The sequence below is a fragment of the Phalangium opilio genome, unplaced genomic scaffold (genome assembly GCF_054372755.1).
Source record: "Phalangium opilio isolate 3A_F unplaced genomic scaffold, DU_Popi_V2 ptg000089l_1, whole genome shotgun sequence".
NCBI lineage: Eukaryota > Metazoa > Arthropoda > Arachnida > Opiliones > Phalangiidae > Phalangium > Phalangium opilio.
In genome coordinates, this window is record NW_028324194.1 from 8,304,819 (window position 1) to 8,328,117 (window position 23,299).

The following is a 23,299-nucleotide window of genomic DNA, read 5'->3' on the forward strand; positions in this document are numbered from 1 at the left end:
GGACAACAGAGGGAAAGAAATTCATAAGGGACATCTTTGGCTTTCTTTTCATTATCAGTTATACCATAAGTTTATAAGATATGTTCCATAAGTATGACACCACACTTAATGAGGGCTAGTTCGAGAACCATAAGCGAGAATTAAATAATCTGTACTAAGTCTTTGACAGCGTCTCACCAGACTTGGCTTTAGGAGAATCTATGACCTACGTCACTTCATGACAAGCTCCAGTTTGTAACCAGTGACAAACATACGGAACATATCTTTTATAAGGAAGTGGAAAACCCGGAAGTGTTTCCTGTCTATCTTGACACTGAACATCAAATAATTTTTATCCTCATTCCCTAGAAAGAATATCTGCATGATGTTGTTATATTTTTAGAAACAAATTTTTCGCAGCTTTCAAGGTCAATAAAACGGTGTTTAGTTCGGGGTTACTCATAACGCTAAAATGTTACGGGGTCTAGAAGATAACATTCTTTGCAGTCTTATTAGCTAGGGTATCTATCACCTCTGTCCCAACCTAGAAAGAGAAGAACTGAAGCAAACTGCAAAATTTTATCGCGATCAACGACGTATCTTTTTATAAATGATTTCATTCCAATTTATTGTAGAACTGCGTTGAAGATTGGAAGTGGATATTGTAGCTTAGAAGTCGAGTTGGGGCGTGTCGTGCCATGGGCTGCGGGAGCAGCCGGGCTGGAAGCCACGTTGTTTCCCCGCTGAGCAAAGCCGTCATCTTACCGCACATCGCTTGGATCAGCCCCAATGGAACCAACGGAAACAAGACACCCGCTGCTAAGGCCAGCGATGTCCTTCTACTCGAAAAGGGAGTTCAGGTAACCAACCACTCGATTACTTGGGTCCATTGCGTCATGGAGCTGTATTGTAGACACTTTACCTTAGCGTACTAGGGTTCTGAGCCTACCGTGCTTACGCAAACCATCTCTGACGTAATTTCTCTTAAAGCTCGTGTGTTAACCGAAATTTTTGGCTATATTTCTCAGGTCGACAACTTGCTCGATCTGGTTGACAGAACAACACAAACAGATTTGCCTTTCGCGTACACGGAGGATATCCAAGAACTTCTGGACGACAATCAGAACTACGTCCACCATCACAAGAACCAAGTGGTGCGGGAGTCGAAGAGTTCGGGCGGATTACCGGGCTTGTCCTCGGCGGGTAGCGGCCACATCAACCCGATGATGCCCTTGAGGCCGCTGATCTCGGACGTTGAAACGCAAACCCACCACTCGACGGAATCTCCCACCGACGATGTTAAGAGCGTTCTGGTCCAGACAGAGCATCATATAGTCGTCCTGGGGCGACGCATGATGCACTTGGACATTAAACAACAAGCCAATAAAGTGACAATAGATATCGGGATACAAGTGGTCAACAGCAAGACTGACCATTTCACGCAAACGGACATTATGGTCATCGCCAGAAAGACCAATGATAATAACGAGCTAAAAAATGTTAGGAACCTGCTCAGAGTAAGATCAAATTGTTATACCAAGTTTTTTTTTAACTAATTTTAAGCCTCTGACAAATTACCTAACAGTAAGGGTTACCAATTCTTTCAAGTTTAATTTATCAAAACCTAAAATCTTCCATCTAGTTTTTGTCTAGTACAATAATTTTAATGGCGCTTTTAGGTAAAGTCTTCCGATCCATCCGTAAACTTCAGGAGGGACAAGCAATTACTATTAAAGAACAAAAACTACCTGGAGCTGCCAACGACGGCGGACTTTGAGGCTCAGACGGACCCAGTAACGCGAGCCCTCGCCGCCAACGCCGCCGACTCCGACCTCAACATCTTCGACACCATTGACGCCTCACCCATCGCGCACATTGAGAAAGAATTAGAAAGTGAGACATACTTCATGTTTTATCAAATTGTTTTTAGAAACGAGCGTTGAGGTTCTTGGATTTCTTATTTATTTATTGGTTTAAACATAAAGGAGTAGACGCATTAGCCTTTAAGGGAATATCTTGCCAAAAATATTCCTGAATTTCTGGTTTTCACATTGGCTGATTGCGTTCTATACTAAACACGTTGGTGCCGTGAGTGATTTAGACATTGATAATCAGGTGTATACCAAGAAAATTAGTGCCGGAAGTAGCTCCAAAAACACAACAAGAACTGAATATAACGCGGTAAAGTAAGAGTCACTCACCCTTTGGGAAACACTGCCATGGTTCAAGCAGTAAGAGGGCGCTCTTACCGGTAGTTGAGAGTATAACTTACAAAGCGAGAACTATCCAGGCTATCGTTCTACTCCGTTTCTTTATATCCTCTTTCGTTACTTTCACTTTTACCGCGGTTTCTTTCGCTAATCTATTTCGCAACGTATCTTTTCAGATGGGCAGATGACGATAAAGGGCGCTGGTATCCACGACAGTATAGCTAGGCTGTTAGAAGATGTTGAGGACTCATTGACCGAGCCCTCGGTGTCCGTCTCCTATCGGGTAGTGGAGGTTCCTAAACGCGACTCGGCCGTCCAGACCGACAACGATCCCATCACGGATGAGGCCCCCGAGTTCGCCGCACATCCGCCCCCTTGCAAGAAGAGGGAAATGATCCCCAATATGGCGGTCTTCAAGGAAATCGACGAACACGTTAGCGAGGTAGGATTGCTAATTTTTATTATAAATGTTAAAAAGTCGAAAATGAAATCGAACCTTCATAATGGGTAGGGGTTCGAATCCGTTCCAACCTTGAGAAGAATTCATTCAAACCACTTGTAATTTTAACCTCCCTCTAGTGTTACCATTAGTTCATAAGATATGTTCCATAAGTTTGTCACTGGTTACTGAGAGTTTGTCATGAAGTGGTGGATGGGTCATAGATTCTCGTAAAGCGGCGACGTGTGGTCAGGCGCTGTCGAAGGCTTAGTACAGACTAAATAGGACGATGGACTGCAAAACCGGGTGTTTTCAATTCTACACTTGTCCTTCCCGCACTAGCATTACGAAGTGTGGGAACATATGGGACATATCTATTGGTGTTACTGAATATCAAATTACTGAGGTCAAATTTGGAAAATAACGAATTTAGAAATAACAATCCCACGCTTGAAATAGATATAAGCAGAAGGATATAATACTTCTCTTCCAGAGAAGTGTACCACAAAGCGGGTAATTGTAACATTATTCTTCCCAACATCATTTTACATTTGGAGACGTTTACTAAACCGAATCACATACGCGATAAATAGTTCCCTCATCATTACTCTATTAGCGCTGAACTATATGCCAAGGTGCATGAGCTTGTGGATTTTTGCCCCACATCAAGACAATCAAAGTTTGTGGGTTGATTGCTGAGGATTTAGTAAATACCAAACAGTTATTGAATTCACCCCTCACGATGCCATGCCCATCTGAATTAAATTTGATGAGCAGAAGAGCAAACAAAAAGGGGTGAGCCTGGGAAGAATGACGTTACACAACTAAAGTATTGAGACGATACAGAGTGTCATCCTTCTTGTATTATCCCCTTCTGATATAAGTTTATATATTGAGTTATATAAAAATCCAATTACGAAATCAGTGCAAAATAGAGAAATCTTGCCTATACAAAGTATATATGACGTGTCTTCAACTATATGTCGGATGCATTGTTAGCAAAAAGGGGAGGGTGCCGTTCCGTAGCTATGCTTCTAGGCGACCTTGAACGTTTCCTTTGTTCGTTGAAGGTCCAGTAATAGTCTTTGTTGGATTACAATGGTTATGAAGAATCAATACATTAGGGGCAGGGATCAGCGGAAACGATATATACGGAGATCCCCGTGACACACCTAAGACCATAAAAGACCACATGCAGTGTTTCATCTTTGCCCAAGACCACCACGAGGAAACCAAAATATTAAGCCATGAATCAAATAAAACCATAAGTTCCTAAGATATCTTCTTTAAGTTTGTCATTTGAGAGCCTTTCATGAAGTGACGTAGCTAGGTCATAGATTCAGGGTAAAGTGACGCCTGGTGAGACGCTGTCAAAGGCTTGGTACAGACTAAATAGAAAGATGGACTGCAAAACCGAGTGTAGTCAGTTCTCGCTTGTCGTTCTCGAACTAGCTCGAGATGTAAGTCTCTAGCATTGGAACATATCTTATAAACTTATGCTTTTATATAATAATTGAAACGTAGTGGTGAATATACGAATGTTATATGGCCTACACTCCCAGAGACAGTGAGTCAATAATTACTTTTAGGCCAATAATAGACTTAAAACTACCCCGACTCTGTGATATATACACCGGTTATGTCAGTTTGAACCCTTTTTAGTAACGTTTTAATTCATCTTTCGTGACAAAACGTTGAATTCCGTTTTGAAAACACTACTTCGTGGACTCCCACTCCGAGTATGTGAGAATTGAAAGCTTTTCTGAAGGCATATGCCCTTGAATAACTGTACGCTTTCTTAATGCGGGGGAGGTAACGGTAGCGAGAGAGAGAGAATAAGAGGGAGAGAGAGAGAGAGAGAGAAAGAGAGAGAGAGAGAGAAAGAGAGAGAGAGAAAGAGAGAGAGAGAGAAAGAGAGAGAGAGAGCTTTTAAAATGGCTATTGATTAATTAACGATCCATCCGAGTCTAGAGCTTTCGTTGGCACGCGTTACGTCTACCCGTCTTCTACCTTGGAAGGTATTGGCTCCAATTTGGGACCAATTTTCCCCACCCATTTAATCAATCTAAATCAAATCAACTAGTAGGCAGACCGACAGACGGTATTTGCATATTGGAATTTTCATCGAGTGTCACTTTTGTCAGATTCAATTTAGCCTGGCCTCCCTGACTTCATTTGAACTTGACATCGGAGACCCTGAACCCCAACGACTTTGAAAGGCGGGGGACTGTAATTGAAGTTAATACCTGTAATTGAATGAAGTGTTTAACGATTTAAGAAGTGATTGTTTACAATTATAGCCACGTCTATATACCAACGTTTGCTTCTTAGTGGTTATGAAATCTGCGTCACTAGAGTGGCGTGAAAATATGGTTCCTCTTTTAGCAGTTGAGAATGAACTATAGGGTGTTAGTGTTTATTGTCTAGGAAACAATTCCCAGTTTGCACTCCTTTAAAACACCATGGCAAGCCGTTCTTTACCACTCAGAATAGTGTCGACCCCCCTCTGCGTATGATTATCTTCCCGACCGTGGCACAGGGAACAAGCCGTGAATTGGCTTCTAAAGTAGCATTACCATAATTAACGTTTGGATTGCCAGCATTATGTACTACTTTCTAAAGACCTATGACTTCAGGAAGCTCTTCCCTGATTAGTTAATTCGTGTAGGTGGTGATTGAGCGGAGGGTAGTTTGCTTCTCAGTTCACACATGTCGTCTACAGTCAAAGGCAGGGAATTGTTAATGAAGTGTACCTTTTGTTTTTATATTCTATATACTTTTGACACCATGTATGTAATATGACCAAAATTGCGGAACAAATTATAATAAACCCTTGAACTTTTATGGTAAAATTTCGGTTAATACGATTCCAAGAAAATCCACGTTCGGTATATACATGTCAAATTGAAAAAAGCTATACTGCAAAACGCTTTCGAGTTCAAGTCAAGGCGTGATAAATGAAGCATTCGGGATTTTGAACTCGTTTCATCACGCGAAGGAGAAAAGGGGGGACCGTCGTACCATTTCGTATGACCTCTTGGTAGATCAACGAACCAACGTTCACGAAATAATGAATTACCCGGCAATGCATGCAGTGGCAATTAAGGCATGCATGCACGCTTCGAAGGCCTTTCAGCGCGATTCAAGAAAACTGGGGCAAACTTAAAGGCCGCTTGACCGTATCGCCTTAATTATTGATTACCTTACTTCCTTTACGACTCTTACAAAATTAAGCGCCGGAAGAAAAAGCAGCAAAAAGATACCCACTTCCTGTTGCTAATTGATAATTAAGGGAATTAACATTTGGCGAGTGAACGAAGATCAGCCTAAGTAAAAAAGACTGGTAGGGGACAGTCTCGGGGACAGTTTGGTCAGTTTCCTCGTCGTCTTCCGTAGGGGAACACGACAATTGAGTGAAAGAATGATTTGGGTGACGACGATAGGGTGTCTGACAATTGGGAACGTGACAATTTGAAGCCTTGAAAATTGGTTGTCCGAAAATTGGATGAGCGACAATTTGGTGTCAATGAAACTGACAGACGCGTCAATTGGATGAATAAATTTTTATTTTTTTAAAAATGACAAGTATCTTGTCATTCTCAGTTATAATTTAAAACAATGAACTCTATGATAAATTGTGAGCAATAGCCTCGTAAATATGAAAGTGCTTAGGTTTGGTTGAGATAGGTTAGGTTTTGTCTTTTGCCAAACTGTTATTGTTTTACCACCAATATGTACTTTTTGAAAAATAATTTATCAATTCGTCCAATTGACTCTCTATCTGTTTCATCGACACCAAATTGTCGCTCACCCAATTTTAAATTCTCCAAATTTTCGAACACCCAATTCCAACACTCCCAAATGTCTTTCACCCAATTGCCGTAGTAGACCCATATAAGGCAATAAATACCACGACCAATACCGCGGCAAGAGCCGGCATGCACTCGACTGTTTCACGTGAATCAGTAAACAAGACAGGTCCCAGCTCCATACAGCAATATTTCTCATATAAATAAATACGTTATTCAAAACTTATTTAGTCTACGCCAGGTCAGGCTGTTGGTCTATGAGAATTTCGGCGTGTACTTTCTCGTTCCATTTGTGTCGATCGCCCATTTCCAAATCCGAGTACAGAAACTTAAATGTCAATCAATATCGCGTTAGAAATGAAACGCACGTCGCTGTACAGCGCGTACGAAGGCTGATCCTTCGGGTGCTATAAACAGCGCTTAATGTCAGGTGTTGAAGGGATTAGACTTTGTCACGCTAGCGTTTAACAAACAAGCCTTTAGGCCTCGGTTGCACGAAAACAAGCGTTGACACGTTTCTATGGTAACTGAATATGAAATAGATTTTATTTTATTTTACCATAAGTTTACAAGATACGTTCCATAAGTACGGCATTTTCTATACTTCGTATTGCTAGAGACTTACAGCTCGAGCTAGTTCGAGAACGACAATTCCTACACTCGGTTTTGCATTCCATCTTCCTGTTTAGTCTGCATTACTAAGCCCTTGACAGCGCCCCAGTCACCAGACGTCGCTTTTCCTCGAATCTATGACCTACGTAACTTCATGACAAGCTCTCATTAACCAGTAACGAACTTATGGAACATGTCTTATGAACTTATTATTTTACCCTTATTTCCGCCGTTTCTCTTGGTTTTTGCCAACATTCAGTTTATACTAATTTCGGATTGCACTGTATCACGCCGTTTCAAACGAACTTTTTATTATTTAAAGCAGCGGCTTAATGAAGCGAAACAGTTAATGGAAAGCTTAATCAAATGTCCTGAAAGACTCGTATTTTGTATTAAAATTTAATTTCCCGTAAGATTCTGCAAGATCACGATTTACCGTTAGGCCCTTTTAGAAGCACGCCGTGTATTCCAAATTTTAAGGGCAACTAAATGATAAGTTGTGCCTGGATTATCTGTTCTACTACTAATACTTTATTAACGTAATTTAACCTAGTCTTATACCTAACAAAGCCTAGCCTAGCCTAGACTAACCTAACCGAACCTAGCCAAACGTAATCTTACCTAACCTAATCTTAAGAAAAAATAACTTACATCGGTAAGATCATAAGAAATGTTCCATAATTTTGTAACTGCTTACTGAGAGATTATCATGAAGTATCTTAGGTCATAGTTTCTTGTAAACCGTCGCCTGGTGAGGCGCTTTCAAAGGCTTAGCATTACAGACTAAATAGGAAGATGGACTTCAAAATTAACCGAGTGTAGTCAATTCTCGCTTGTTGTTCTCGACTTAGCTCGAGCTGTAATTACGAGGTATAGGTAATGCCAAACTTATGGAACATATCTTATAAACTTATGGTAACTATGTTTTGGCAAGTACTGCAATTGGGGGAAACACGTATGGGTGGAGCAGGGAATGAATAGTTTTAGATGAATTCTAAAGATTGTTGGTTAGCATGTTTAATCTGAAAGTTTACGAGGGAAGTGTGTTATCTTTTTAGGTTCCAGAGTCGGCCAGATCTTCTCTGAAGAACTTGGTTCCGTACTTGACCTCGAAGTGCGTCAACGACTTGCAGAAAGTGAGGGCCTTCTTCAAATGGATCGCCAACAACATCACCTACGATTGGAGGTACATGGAGATCAAAATGTCCGCCGAAGAAGTTCTCCGAAGAGGAGAAGGTGTCTGCAAAGACTACTGCAAGCTTTTTAGCGAAATGTGCAAGTAAGAATCGAGACCAACTTCTTTTTTAAAGCTATGTTTTCACGCAATAACAAACCGACGCCATCTTTTCAGATTGGCAGATATTCGATGTAAAAAGCTTCACGGTTTTGCCAAGGGTTACGACTACCGACCCGGACACTGTTTCACGCCTGGAGAAGATATTACGCACGCCTGGAACGCCGTCTTCATCTTTGGTGCTTGGAGGCTCATCGACACCACGTGGGGCACAGGTATATCAGTCACAACATCAAGGGAAACTAGTGAAATTCCAATCGCTTTAGATATGCAATAACGTAAGTTCATAAGATATGTTCCATAAGTTTGTCACGGGTTACAAACTGGAGCTTGTCATGAAGTGACGTAGGTCATAGATTCGAGGTAAAGTAACGCCTGGTGAGGCGCTGTCAAAGGCTAAGTACAGACTAAATAGGACTAGATGGACTGCAATTATTACCGAGTGTAGTCTGCAATTCTCGCTTCCGTCGTTCTCGAACTAGCTCTCACTTGTAAGCCTCTAGCATTACGAAGTATATGAAGTGTATATACTCATACTTATGGAACATATCTTATAAACTTATCATAATAAACATAAATAATTTTCAAAACATGTCGTTAGTTTCAATAAATGATTATAAACCTCCATAGAAAACTCTTACTTACAACGATTGCAAAATCAATTGTTCCATTTTAATTTTACACGGAATTTTATTCCGTTAAAATTTAAGAAACGGCACCAAAACCCCTGTCCCTGTCCCTGTCCCTGTGCCGGACGAACGCTTACGATGAGAGAGAGAGGGAAACCGGTCGCGTCCGCGAAACGTACGCTTACGATGAGAGAGAGAGAGATCGCTAGCGTACGCGTGGCGATACGAAGCTCCGCGGAAAGAGAGAGAACTGCCTGCCTGGTATATTAGTGAGAGGGGGAAGAGGGAGAGGGGGCATCCCGCTCGGAGAGAGAGGAAAGAAAGGTAGTTTAAATCTCGCGGGCTTTTTTGAGTGAAGGGAAACAAGATGATAATTTTCGTGCACTACTGCACTTTGTGCGCGTGATACATCAGAGATTATGCTGGATGGTTAGGTTAGGTTTCGTAAAATAGAGGGGACGCTTTACGGTCATAGTGATTTCTGGTTTAGGGGATCCAGGATTTTGTTTAAATACATTATTTGATTCGTATGGTTTTTAAAAATTATACTTTAGTGGGGTGCACAATTTAGTTTCATTAATATTATTTGAAATGTGACGTTATTAGAAATTAAAGGGATACACGATTGTGTTTCAGAAATGTTTTTAGTTGTACGATTTATTGGAGATCAACTATACGGGGGGTCACGTGAGCCGTGTAAAATTACTATTAAGGCCCAGCGCTTGGGCCATCTTGTTGCTAATATTGCGGGCTTTTATTCTCGTTACTGTCGAAGAGTTTCCTATGGTGATTTTGTAAAAATTACGCTTAGTTTATCGAAAACTCCCCATCGTTAACCTGATGTTTTTAGTAATTGGAAATAGGTAGACATCAGTTATAATTTCCTAGAAAACAATACTATAACGCGTTCCTATTTGTTTTGTAGGCTACACGGACCACACGGGTCGCTTTCAGCGCAAAATCAACGAACACTTCTTCCTAACAGATCCAGAAATCATGGTTTGGACACATTTCCCTTATGACGAAGTTGAACAAAATTATTCCAGGTTTGTTGCCCAATATACGAATTTGTGCGCTAGAAGACGGCACCCTAACACCCCTTCCCATTAGGCCTAACCTAAGCCTAACCCAAACCTTGGGCCAATAACAGTGCCTATGGAAGTGCCTTTCCCTTTGGCAAGGCAAATGAAGCGTGCTATAAAAGGCTCGAAAAAAAGGGGGTGCAATAGTGTTTCTCAAAAATGCTTATAAAAAGCACTTTCGGTAGACTTCATGAACCGTCACGTGACTACAAAAGCTTGTCTCATTTTTGGTGTCACGTGAACGTAAATCGAGACATTACTCGAAACGTCAGTGAAAATCAAAAGGCACTTTCCAAAGAGCATTCATTAATCACTTGCAGACAAGTTAATACACAAGAGGAAGGCCGCCATCTGAGGTTATTTCCCTCCCTCGAAGAGCCAACGCCAGATGGAGCCCGAGTACACTAGACGCGGGAGGCTAGCCAACTATCACTGCCTCTAGCTATACTTCTTGGCGCAAGAGAAATTACCTAAGATGTTGGCCTGCCCTTTGCGTGTACTGTTTGCTTCTGGAAGGGTCTATCTCCCAGACCAAATTTAAGATTAACCTAAACTTGACCCTACGTGTTGCTTTCACTAACCCTAGTGCCCGACTTTCTATTATTTGTATTTGCTTTTGGTCTGATTGAAAAACTAATTTTGTAACACGTTACATGTTAGATGGCAACTGATTGATAAACCGATCAGCATCGAAGTATTCAACTCTTTACCTAAAGTGACTCCTTTCTTCTTCGAGTACTGTTTGAAAGTTCGCACCAAACCGCAGAACCCGGTCACGTTCAAAGTTCAAACGGAAATCAAATTGTCGTCGCACGAGCCGATGCGCTACAAGTTCAAGCTGTACCCGGCAGACGAACTGGAAAACTCCTCCCTCAACAGTTATGTCTTTTGTCAACTTAAAGAAGACCGCCTCGTCGGTTCATTCTCTGTAATACCGCCCATCGAAGGCACCTACTATCTCAAAATCTACGCCAAGTCCGAAAGGGAAATGAGGAACGACACTAGTTTGCACAACGTCGTCATTTTCTACTTGGACTGCATTCGCGCGCGCAAGTACCTCCAACCCTACCCCGTCAATGAGATACCTTGGGGTCCCACGCAAACCTTCTTCGACTACAAGGTGAGATAATTAAAGTCAATCTATCCCCCTCCAGCCCAAGTTCGTCGCTTTTTCCTTAAATGGGTTTTTGTCCTACTTCCGGGAGAGGTTCAAGGTTAAATTCGGTTATGGGTTTCCTGATACGATAATAAAACCACTCTAAACGTTTGTACCAGTCTGGACTCTCGCCTTCTCTTTATAGTGTAGGCAAAACATTAATTGTGTTCAGTCACTGCAAGTGTCACTTATAAGGATACCTCTAATATGAAATAACTACAGTTATTTTTCCATTTGAATTGAGTTTTATTGTAATTATTAATGCTATTTATCTCATTGCTTCTTATCGGAGACTTGTCTAAATACTAGTTTCTTCATACATATTCTAATCCACCACAGTTTTACTGATAGTTATTGCCCTCATTTCAGATGAAGCTAATAAACCACTCGGGTCCGGTCATCGCGACATGGGGTGGACGTCGAAAACTAACCTTGGAGTACAATGAAAACATGGTGGTAACCATTCAACTATTTGACGCGGACGCTATGGAAATGGACGTCAAAGGAACCATCCAAAGAGAAGACAGCGACAAACGAGTCATCTTCACGGTAACGCCCATCAGGATGGGTTATTTCAAGTTCCTCATCTTCGGCATGCCCAAACCCAAAAGCAAGGGAAAATGGAGAATGCCCTTATTGGCCTCATTCTTGATTGACTGTAAATTGTGCCGGACACCCGACGAAGATAATCCGGCCAAGGTCCAACAAGAACAGAAAAGTGACGCCGAAGCCAAAGACCCCAAGAAGAAAGAAAAGAAGAAGATGAGGCCCATGATGATGCGATAGACATTGACGCGCCACGTGGTAATGCAGAGACTAATGTAACACAACGCGTGATAGCTCTGGCCTAGTGTGCCATACGTTCGAACTTCTTCAAGAAGATGAAGCCACTGATGACATTGGCGCGTCATGTGGTCCTGTACTAAAGAAGACTAGTTAATAACAACGTGTCATAGTTCGTTCTGGCCAATATGGTAGAAGGTTTGGCCTACGTCGCAGACGCGTATGTCACACCTTAACAACGTGATATTGGGGTGGTATTACGTACCTAATGGATGATACGTCACATCTAAATAACACGTGGTACTGTGAAAATTGGTAGGTGACTTACCCAATGACGTAACTTATTCACAAAAACTGTAGGGCGTTGATATGCCCAGTTGTGGCCGACCATCATTAGCGAGTCCAGTGACCCGACGCGTAATATCTCCGTGTCACGAGACAGTATGAGGTCAATCGACTCGAATGTCACGTGACATTATTGAAACGCTGTGGAAATCGAATTTATAACTATTACGCGTGAACTATTTACTCCATAAATGAAATTATTTTAGAGATAGAAACCCGTATTTAACCTTGGCGTATTATTGAAAGCGCAACAATACAATAAGCATTTTGCAGCTTTGCAATACTACCGCAATTCCGTCCTGTTTAACTTCAGTTACGTCATAAAGCAATACATAATAATGGACTATAAGTCAATCGGCAAATGCTCAAATACCAAGAAATCGTGAGTCTGGTGACGAACGAACATTTCTTGATATACTTTCGTGAATGAATGCAAGTATTAAAACGAAGAAAACAATCAAAGTGACGAAGCGTGGTTTGTCTCCACATTCAAATCCGTCCAATAAGTGTTGAGTTGGGATGGTAACAATATCAGAATCCGCGCAGTCAAACGTTTATGGTCATAGGTCTCCGTTCAACATAGAAGGAAGGAATTAATTCGCCTAATTTTAAACTTTATCTCTTATGGTCCTGATGTTAGGCCCGCGCCTCTTAAAATCAAGCGGCATCTAATTGGTCATCTTAAACCCGCGACAGCGCGACGAAATTAACGAAAATTAAGCACGAGGCAAAATAGCCCTCGCCTTCTTTAGAGGCCGGACTATCGTGCGTGCCGATCTAGGGAATGAATTCCTTCTTTCTACCTTTAAGATCAGCTCCCTGAACGTCTCGGCAGTAATTCTTAAATTTGTGAACTCCGCGGCCCCTCTTCTTAAAGAACTCTTTGTTGTTCTTGGGAAATTTCCAAGTCCAACTTTAACCATGGATGAGAGAGTTAAATGGAGAACTGTTGGTGGCAGTGAAAGTCTCAAAGAATACCCCGGCAGGGGCGTGGCAAGTGCTGCCGCGTAGTGCCATTTTCTGAGACTGTTTCTCATTTTCATTTTGTGAAAACTAGCTTATTGTTTGAATACACAGGGTTGTGTGAATCGTATGACTCTACCGAAACACCGAGGAAGCTGGGGGGGGGGGACTGCGGACAACGTGATATGTTTTATGATTACCTCTCCATTTAACTCTCTCCTCTAAGCTCTAGCCATCTTTGACTTCGCTGTTCTTGATACTGGAATACATTTGCATAAATATTTTTGTCTCTTCTACGGAGTTAACTATACCATCTAGCTCGAGTGACGTTAATGGTTACATTCGTCGGGTTGCCTCATTATTTGTCTAATTCAAGTCGAAAGTTTTGTCCATCCGAAGCAATAGTACCAGCGTGAAAAATAAGTTCGAGGGTCTCGAGTCGACTTATTTTTGTAACCATTAAGATCACGCGACCTCCTTGGTGAAAATCTATTTATCTAAAATCTCGCGAAAGTACAGTTATGCCCGAGGCATCTTGTTTAAAATCGAAATGGTCTTGCGCACTATTACACCGCTAAATCTCGAAATTATACGTTACATAATCGAAAAAATGTTTCCCTACCCAGAATGCAACGCGACTCTCTTTAACGATACCGTTATAGATTGCCATTTTACACGATGTATCTTCAAGTGCCTTGCACTGGAGCATATAGTGGCGGAAATCTAACAGCCAATTAAAAACCTATTAATTAATATTTTCCTACTATTATCCCTCTTCATACGACAAGTCAAGATTACACTGTCGTAGTCGTTAGCTATGAGAACTATGATCATAAACGTTACTTGAAAAGATGAAACCATGCAGTACACGAACAAGACTGGACGCGGACTTAATGAACATACATTTTCTCTAAATAATATTGGTGTCTGTGATTCGTGATATAAATATTTACAGCGATATTGGGTTACGAAAGTAATCCAAATCCGCTTTTTATTTTACAAGCTTTTAGGTGTTGTCCTCTTTAATTTAAATAAGAGTTTTATATATTTTATTAATAACATTAGTAACGTAGTAAGAGTAAATATGACGTTTCACATCAAAACGGGAATATTAGCAAATTCTCCGTTCTAACCATATCGCTCCTTGGTACGTATTGGCTCCAGGAGTTGATGTCGCCTATGAAATATTTGACAGATGGTTGGCCACATTAACGAATGTCATACTCGCATTCTTACGTTACTTATGTTAATAAGAAGTTAAGTTTCGAAAATTAAATTCTTGATTTCTGGAAAGTCTCTAATTGGAAAGGAGAAAGCAAGTTAAAAACCAAAGGCCCGGTCTTTGTTCCAACGCTGGTCACGTGACCCGTCCTGCACCTACAAAGACGCGCGCGCTGTGTCTTTTTAAAAAGAGCCAATACTTAGACTTTGGTTAGAATTCTAGACTGGTAGCTGGTGAAAGATTTCACCGTGTCCATCGCGTAAATACTGGTTTGCTCAATTGGAAATCTTGAATTTAATTTGTCAGTTTAGATGTTGGGTCACTCGAATCGTCTCAGAAGGACTATCAGTATTTATTCTAAAGCTAGTTTTAGAGATCAAATTATCTCGTATGAACAAATCACTAATTAAGAAATTAAAGACTTTTCAATTTCAATAGAAAATAGAGTTATTTTTGAAAAGTCAATCACTCGATGTACCGAATGGTTTTCTATTTATAAATTGTAAATATTTTCAAAATAAAATCCTTAACTCTTAATGTATCTATTTTAAAAAGGCAATAAAACATCAAAATGAAATTTAATCAATTGTTTTTTCTGTTTTAAAGTCGTTTTATTGTGTTTTTTTACTGTTTAATTGTGTTTTTATACTGTTTCATTGTGTATTTATGTCTTTTTTGCTTTTATGCTGATTTATTGCGTTTTTATGCTGTTATTTGCAATTTTATGTTGTTTTATTGTGTTTTCATGATATTTTATCGTGTTTTTATGCCGTATTATTGTGTTTTTTGCTGTTTTATTATGTTTTAGGCTATTTTATTATGTTTTTAGGCTATTTTATTATGTTTTAGGCTATTTTATTATGTTTTTAGGCTGTTTTATTATGTTTTTAAGCTATTTTATTATGCTTTTATGCTGTTTTATTATGTTTTTATGCTGTTTTATTATGTTTTTATGCTGTTTTATAGTGTATTATTATGTAAGCAGGCGTCGGTTTATGAGAATCTATGACGTTTCACCTACGTTACTTCATGACAAGCTCTAGTCAGTAACCGGTGACAAGCTTATGAACTTATGCTCTAACTTAAGTCAGTATATTTTAAACTAAATGACAAATATTAGACGCGCTTTGTAGAATAATAAATAAGTCCGATAGTGGCCCGTTCTTGGTAGTTCTATCGAAGTTGAAAGGTGACGGGCAGTCCGCCAATCGGTTTTTGCACCATTTCTACTGATAAAAGTATTTTATCACGTGGTAATGTTGATTTTACAGTGAAACGTCTCAGTATCGTGCTCAACACCACTTTCATTTCCAACAAAGCATAGCGATATCCTGGAAAAGGTAAAGAAGTCTAGTTGGAATCTTTAAGAGGCTATAGACACCATACAAAAAACTGATTGAAGGTTATAACTGGTTAACATTGAAATAAATCGCGGTGATCTTAGCAATGGTGGACTTCTGGCTAATACATTTAATGATCTAATTTAAGGTTTTTAATTTGTATTACCTGGGCAGCCTCTGGGTCCCGACGAGAAGGCGAGAAATGCGAAAGGGTTAATGGGTCTTTCGGCATTGGGCAGGAAGCGTTCGGGCAAAAAGAACTCGGGGTCCGAGTAGACATCCGGATCACGGTGAACTTCGTCTATAACTACGACACAATCGGTTCCCTTCGGTACTACCACGTCACCTGTCAATTAAAAGCAAAACGCTTTGAGATTTACGGTTTAAGAACGTCCAAGTGGTGATATGAAATACCAATCAACAAGTCTTCGTCCAAACGTCTCGCAACTCCCGGTGCCGGAGCGTAAAGCCTAGCTGCTTCCTGCCAAAATTGAAACCACAATGATAAGACTATTTCTGTGTACATTCTCCAATAGGCACTGTCATAGAATATAATCTTAACTCAGCAGTGACAACCATATCACTTCTTCACTCGCGCCATTACTAATTTTGCTATAAGTAAAATAAGATCTTTGTTGCACGTACTTTGATGACGCAGTCTAAGTAGGGTAGTCTTTTGATGTCGTCCAGCTCTACGGGAGATTCGTTGTAGGAACCAAGCACTTCGTCCAGTTCTTGGTGCACTTTAATTTGGGCTGACTCGTTTTGTCCTAACAAAAACAACACCCAACTCATATTGAGTGCCACCGTGTCGTGACCCTGAAGACGTTACAATAAGTTAGATGCTTCTAAATGGTGTCTAAATTAACCAAAGATTTCACCCCGAAAAGAACAATTTCAACTTCATCTTGAACATCTTCTAGGAGGAAGTCTTCGCCCTTCAAATGCATATCCAAAAGGAGGTCCAAAAGTGAAACTTTTTGTTTAAATTCGGGATCCACTTTAGGAGCTTCTTTCTTCAACGCCAAGAACTCTGATTTTCTTTTCTCAATAATCTGACGATGAATGAGTGAATTTTAGAAAACAATTATCTCAAGCTTCTATTTCATCGCATGCTGACCTTCATTGTCAAATTCCTGGCGTAGTCGAGGGCCTTAAAGTATCGTTTACCCATTGGGAAGAATTTGAATAACCAATCGACCATGTACAGCGGATATACTAATCGAATGAGGAAGGCGCTGCTTAATCTAGTGGTTTTTAGAAATAGTTATAGTTCTTATATGACCCGCTACATGCTTGCCTCTCTAGAAGGCATATACTTAATACATGACTCATTGTTCCCGTTTATCAAGACAGGAAGTTTGCTCACTTACGATTGAATGCTTTTCAAGTACTCTGAGTCCTCGTTATTCTGAAATTCCAATTTCACTCCCATCGCAGTTTCTGTAAAATTAAATGTTTCAAAACATCCATCCAACATGTCAATTCTCTTAGAACTATAGTGGCCAATGGGTGAATTAGAATCGAATAACAAGCTTGGGTGATAAAGTGAAAAAATTAAGGTTGCACAAAGCAAAAGTGTATAGATATAAAACAAAAAGTACACTTTGTTGAATTGAAACTAGCTGTTGCACTGTAATATGAGAAACCCAGCCTCCTTAATCCCCCAGAATAGTATCGACCCCCTCAGCGTATGATTACCTTCCCGACCGTGTCACAGGGAACAAGCCGTAAATGAGCTCATAAAGTAGCAGATACTAGCTCCAGTACCAAAAATTAACGTTTGCATCGCCAGCATCATGTACTACTTTCTATAAACCTATGACGTCAAGAAGCTCTTCCCTGATTGGTTAGTTCATGTAGGCGAATGAGAGGAGGGTAGTTTGAGTCTCATAGCGTTTTCCATTGGGGTCGCCTGGGAGCACTCCAAGATCGCTCCGTATTTTGTTGATACGTCATCTCTCTAGCTCGGAGAACCTGATCTAGTTTGCTCCCGTGAAAGACAAAAGTTTTTTCAGGGTGGTTTTGTGACGTCTTCAGGCGCTCCATTTTAGTCGCTCCGTCTCTCGTGTCGGAGCCGTTGGGATCAATCCGGGAGCAAACCGTGACGGAGCGACTGGTGAAATAGAAAACGCGCCTCTGTCTCAGAGCCGCTCGTTTTTTCCCTATGAAAGACGTAATTCTTTTCGGAGCACTTTGGCAGTGCTCGGATCACCCCTATGGAAAACGTTATCGGTTTACACGTCGTCTTCAGCCAAAGGCCTAAAATTGTTAATGAAGTATACTTTTGGTTTTTATATCTATATACTTTTGCACAAAGGAACCCATGTAAATAATAAAATATAATACCAATAACTATGTCGAGTGCGCAGTAGCTCATAAGAGGCAGAATGTCCACTTCTTGACCCTGTGTTTTAGCTAACTTGTTCGCTAGAGTCAGGGCGCATTCCTGGAAAATAGGCAAGTAAGAGTTGACCATTTTCGGATGCAATGTTGGCGCTAACTTCTTCCGGCGATTTCGCCACAATTTTTTCTCGCTACAAAAGTCTCATTCAATATTAACGTAAGTATATTATTAGAATCATAAGTTCATCAGATATGTTGGCCATAAGTTTCTCACAGGTTACAAACTGGAGCTTGTCATGAAGTAACGTTGGTCATAGATTCGAGGTAAAGCGACGATGGTGAGGCGCAATCAAAGGCTTAGTACAGACTAAATACAAAAATTGTGGGACATTTTACAATTTTATTGGACAATGTCCAGTGTCCTGTGCTTATTTCTGGCCCTGATTACAGACTAACTTGGAAGAGGAACTGCAAAATTAACCGAGTGTAGTCAATTCTCGTATCCGTCGTTCTGGAAGTAGCTCGAGTCTCTTAGTAGCATTACGAAGTATACGTAGTGTCAAACTTATGGAACATATCTTATAAACTTATGTTAAAATCAATACGTTAAATATCTCTCGACTTCTCTTACCTGGTAAACAGCCCGTTTCGAAGCCATGGTTTTATGAAACGGTAAATGAATGACTTCTCAACATTTTCCTTGCTAGACAAAAGGCTCTGCAAGAATAAACAATGATCATAAACACTACGTTTCTGGCTAAAATGAAAATTATAGTGGTATTATAAGTTATTCTAATATTACTTGGACTGTTGAGGCTTTCGTAAGAACCACAACTGGCTTGAATAAAAAGCTCGTTAAGAGAATTCCTTTTTTCTCCCAATTCGAAATGCCGTGAGCCACCTCGAGGTACACTGAAATTGGTAATAAAAATTCTTTTTAATTATAAAACCAAAATTATGCCAGCAGCCATAGTAATAAAAAATGAAGACTTTGATCGGCTGACAAGGCTAGAATAAAGAAAGTAGAGGTGTGCGGTTAACCGTTTCAATCGAATAATTCGATCCGGTATTCGATAATCCTATTTTCACTATTCGATATGAATATCGAATACCGAACTGACTATTCGGTTAAAGTTCGACTACCATATATTTAGGTCCTTGGCACTAGAGAGACCCACCTTATTTTAAAAAATATCATCCAATTTTATTTGTCTTCCATTAAAGGGGCTAACCGGACCTTTCCCAATGTAAGTCTGCCTTCATTTCCTCTTATCGCCACTGTTTCTATTTTGGCGCTGCTGTCGGGCAAATGTCTCAAAGCTTTATACCCCTACTCCAACAGATCCGTTGGATATTGAAAAGATGGCGCCACCATAGACCAATTTACTACTTTTGGAAATTAGTGTCCCAACCCCAATTAAAAGTAGTACCCGGGAAAGGTCCGGTTAGCCCCTTTAAAAACTACTAACAAGTGCCTAGGAAAATTTTAACAAATACTTGGCCACCAATGAGGAAAGGTATTTTGAAATTTAGGAGCTTCTAAATGTTTTTCTCCTTGCTTTGTATTAACTATTCGCGAATATTAGGGAACTACCCGATTAATTGCGAATAGTTAGCATAGTATTCACGAGTATTAGGGTTAACTATTCGCGAATACTAGGCCCAACTATTCGCGATTAATCGGTTAGTAAAAAATTTACCAAGGCCTAACTATTCGGTATTCGATTTGGAATAAACTATTTGATTCGGTATTTGATAAGGAAAATGTTTAAGTATTCGGTAACCGGTTCGATACCCAAAAAGTGCTATTCGCACACCCCCAAAAGAAAGCTGGGTTAACTGAATGTGTCACCAGACCAGAGTTTTGTAAAACCGACGGCAATTTATTTAAACTGGGATGGGTAAGAATCCTATAATCGGATTCCGATCACAGCGTAGTATCACGTGATTATACCAACTTTACTATCGAGTCATGTCACAGAAACCTTCCCCAAGAAGTTTATAATATTTTGGATTTTGTCTCAAAACCTTTTTAAAAATGTATTTTTTTATAAAAAAAAAAATGACATATCGCACAAAGAACGAAAGGAAGGGGGAAAAAAGCACCCAGCCGCGCAACTGGACTGCACAATAGTTTTACAGCCCTAAAGAGCGCAAAACTAAAAATGAGCTTTATGGCTGAGCAAGCCTTTTTGAAACTTAATTATAATTTATATAAATTTAAAGGGAACAATTAATGCTATGTTATTCATTGATTTAAAAATGATTGTCACAATATCTTTAAGAAAATTAATATTTCTTTTCATCTATTTAAAATTCTGGTTTGACCTTGCAAGCCAAAACTAGTTTTTAATAATATATCTTGTACGCACGTATTAGTGCATAATTAGAAGAGTGTTTACGAAAACTGAAGGAAAACGCTTAAAGCGCCGGCCCAGACGTTCCGCGAATTATGTTTGTAACGATTGAAATTAAACCGTTTTATGAGGGAATTATTTTTTTTTAATTTGTTTTAAACCGATCCTTAAAGGGAGGGTGAAAAGGAAAATCAAGTGATTTTTTTATCGATTCTTCCACTAATTACAAGACCAATCTGCATAGTGAAACATACAGGAAATACCTTAAAATTACAATTAATTTCAAATTTTGAGGATAATTTTAAGTAAGTACCTCCGACCAATCGCGTAACTCCCTGCCTTTTTATTAACGAAAGTCTCGTGGCACGCAAAGTTTATCAAACCATACGATAAATTTCATTCGAACGCAAAGTTTTTGACAATTTTCAATTCCAATCAAACAATGCTTAATTGGGGTCACAAATAGGTCATTGTTAAAAGGCTTAATAGCTACGGGGCTCGCCTCCCTTCCAACCTCGTGAAGAACTCAAACAACAAACCACCCATTTTTGAAAGAACCTAGCTTCTGAAAGGGTTACCATAAGTTTATAAGATATGTTCATTCCATAAGTATGACACAACCTATACTTCGTAATGCTACTGAGAGACTTACAGCAAGAGCTAGTTCGAAGGAGAACGACGGAAGCGAGAATTGCAGCCTACACTCGGTGGTTAATTTTGCAGGACTTCCATCTAGGTCCTATTTAGTCCGCATTACTAAGCCTTTGACAGCAGCGCCTCACTAGGCTTCACTTTACCTCGAATCTATGACCTACCTCACTCACTTCATGCCAAGCTCTCAGTAACCAGTTCGACAAACTTATGGAAGGAACATATCTTATAAACTTATTGTGTTACTCATTGATACATTTCACGCTAATAGAAATAAATAGTTACTCACTGACATTATTGGGAATATTTCTAGTGTTGAAATGAAAAAAGCGTAGCAGTTGAAAGGTGCTGGCGTATCCAAGACCGAATTTGGGTATAGACTTCATAGAATTGTAAATTTTAATATTTTTTGGAATCGACGTGACAAAATCGAACACAAAAGTCACGGCGTAAGACACGATCTCGAAAACATTATCCAAAAATATAACCAGGGATTTAATGTCAAATTTCATCTCCGATATTAATAAAATTAACTAACTAACCGTTTTTAAGAAGGAATACAAAAATTCCGTTTGAAATATATCAACGATAAAATTCAATACACAAATTTCTATAAAACTTTTATCACGAACCGCTTCAAGAATTAAATTTATATTTTAAATATCTTATAAGTATCATATAGTCAGTAATTACCCCTTTATTTATTTGGGTCAAGATTAATTACAATTTTCTATTGAAAAACTCCCACTTTCAAATTTACGCAATTATTATATTTAAGCTATTGGTAAAATTTAAGAAAGATATTCTAAGAATTGTCACGTGAATACTAATTTTGAAGTAAGTTGCTTGGTTTATCATACTTAATACGATTTTATGCAATTTCTATTAAAATGTCGCAAAAATGGTGTAAGAAAACTAATTTCTCACTTCCACAAAATTACGTGGTAATAAAAGGTGTAGAATTAAAGCGGTTCAAGGTTTTGAAGGCATTTGAAAGTAAAATGGTATTTAAATTTAAAACTCTGCGGTTTTTATCTAGGCCTAGGTACTTCTCTCAAAAATAAATAAAATCAAAATGTTTATAACCCGAATTCTTTCCTGCCTTTCTGCGTGCATATGTTACGCTATTTGGAAGTCAGAAGAGCACGTGATTGAGGCTAGCCAATAAGGTATCTTTTCAATGAGGTAATCCTTTCCCAAAAGTAACGCTCGCCCGAAGGCTCACGGGATGAGATTCAAAAGCGAATACATACATAATTGCCTCGTTTGCGCATGGTCGGAAATCGACTATTGAGCATATCGTATCAGACTAGAGATGTGAAATTATCGTAATTTATGGTATTTTATCATTTTACAGGCTTATTACCGCGGTAATTTACGTAATTTAAATTACTATATTTCTAAAGTATTCCCCACAATATTTCTAAAGAATTCCCCACAATATTTTTAAAGAATTCCCCACAATATTTTTAAAGAATTCCCCACAATAATTTTAAAGAATTCCCCACAATAATTTTAAAGCATTCCCCACAATAATTTTAAAGAATTCCCCACAATAATTTTAAAGAATTCCCCACAATATTTTCGAAGAATTCCAAACAATATTTTCGAAGAATTCCCCACAATATTTCTGAAGAATTCCCCACAATATTTTTGAAGAATTCCCCACAATATTTTTGAAGAATTCCCCACAATATTTTTGAAGAATTCCCCACAATATTTCTGAAGAATGCCCCACAATATTTCTGTAGAATTCCCCACAATATTTCTGTAGAATTCCCCACAATATTTCTGTAGAATTCCCCACAATATTTTTGAAGAATTCCCCACAATATTTTTTAAAGAATTCCCCACAATATTTTTGAAGAATTCCCCACAATATTTTTGAAGAATCCCCACAATATCTTTGAAAAATTCCCCAAAATGTTTTTGAAGAATCCCCACAATATTTTTTGAAGAATTCCCCAAAATATTTTTGAAGAATTCCCCACAATATCTTTGAAGAATTTCTCAAAATCTCTGCTGTATAGAACGGAGGTGGCAGAGTCTGAATTCGCGACCAAGGTCAAAACGTTTCTTTGT

The 23,299-nt window shown here is 39.3% G+C and overlaps 2 protein-coding genes across 2 annotated transcripts; one reads left to right on the plus strand and one right to left on the minus strand.

Annotated features, from left to right (window-relative positions):
* Positions 1 to 471: 471 nt before the first annotated feature.
* Positions 472 to 13,475, plus strand: LOC149647364 (uncharacterized). The gene is made up of 9 exons (XM_089850217.1): positions 472 to 839; positions 1,008 to 1,496; positions 1,659 to 1,872; positions 2,366 to 2,631; positions 8,108 to 8,328; positions 8,401 to 8,558; positions 9,898 to 10,018; positions 10,715 to 11,174; positions 11,580 to 13,475. Exons 1-9 carry the CDS (start codon positions 678 to 680, stop codon positions 11,994 to 11,996), a joined length of 2,508 nt encoding a protein of 835 aa, XP_089706343.1. The 5' UTR covers positions 472 to 677; the 3' UTR covers positions 11,997 to 13,475.
* Positions 13,476 to 14,701: 1,226 nt separating this feature from the next.
* Positions 14,702 to 18,402, minus strand: LOC149647365 (cytochrome P450 4C1-like). Its single transcript, XM_089850216.1, has 8 exons — positions 18,213 to 18,402; positions 17,237 to 17,306; positions 16,984 to 17,110; positions 16,745 to 16,918; positions 16,509 to 16,682; positions 16,278 to 16,344; positions 16,030 to 16,209; positions 14,702 to 15,854 (listed from the first exon to the last, which is right to left on the minus strand). Exons 1-8 carry the CDS (start codon positions 18,340 to 18,342, stop codon positions 15,697 to 15,699), a joined length of 1,080 nt encoding a protein of 359 aa, XP_089706342.1. The 5' UTR covers positions 18,343 to 18,402; the 3' UTR covers positions 14,702 to 15,696.
* Positions 18,403 to 23,299: the final 4,897 nt, after the last annotated feature.

Coding starts and splice junctions, on each gene's coding strand:
- LOC149647365 (XM_089850216.1), bottom strand. CDS start 18,342: ATGGTCAACTCTTACTTGCCTATTTTCCAGGAATGCGCCCTGACTCTA. Junction 17,111..17,236: donor TACTTGAAAAGCATTCAATC/GTAAGTGAGCAA, acceptor AAAAACCACTAG/ATTAAGCAGCGCCTTCCTCA. Junction 15,855..16,029: donor GGGACCCAGAGGCTGCCCAG/GTAATACAAATT, acceptor TACCTTTTCCAG/GATATCGCTATGCTTTGTTG.
- LOC149647364 (XM_089850217.1), top strand. CDS start 678: ATGGGCTGCGGGAGCAGCCGGGCTGGAAGCCACGTTGTTTCCCCGCTG. Junction 8,329..8,400: donor CTTTTTAGCGAAATGTGCAA/GTAAGAATCGAG, acceptor CCATCTTTTCAG/ATTGGCAGATATTCGATGTA. Junction 10,019..10,714: donor GTTGAACAAAATTATTCCAG/GTTTGTTGCCCA, acceptor GTTACATGTTAG/ATGGCAACTGATTGATAAAC.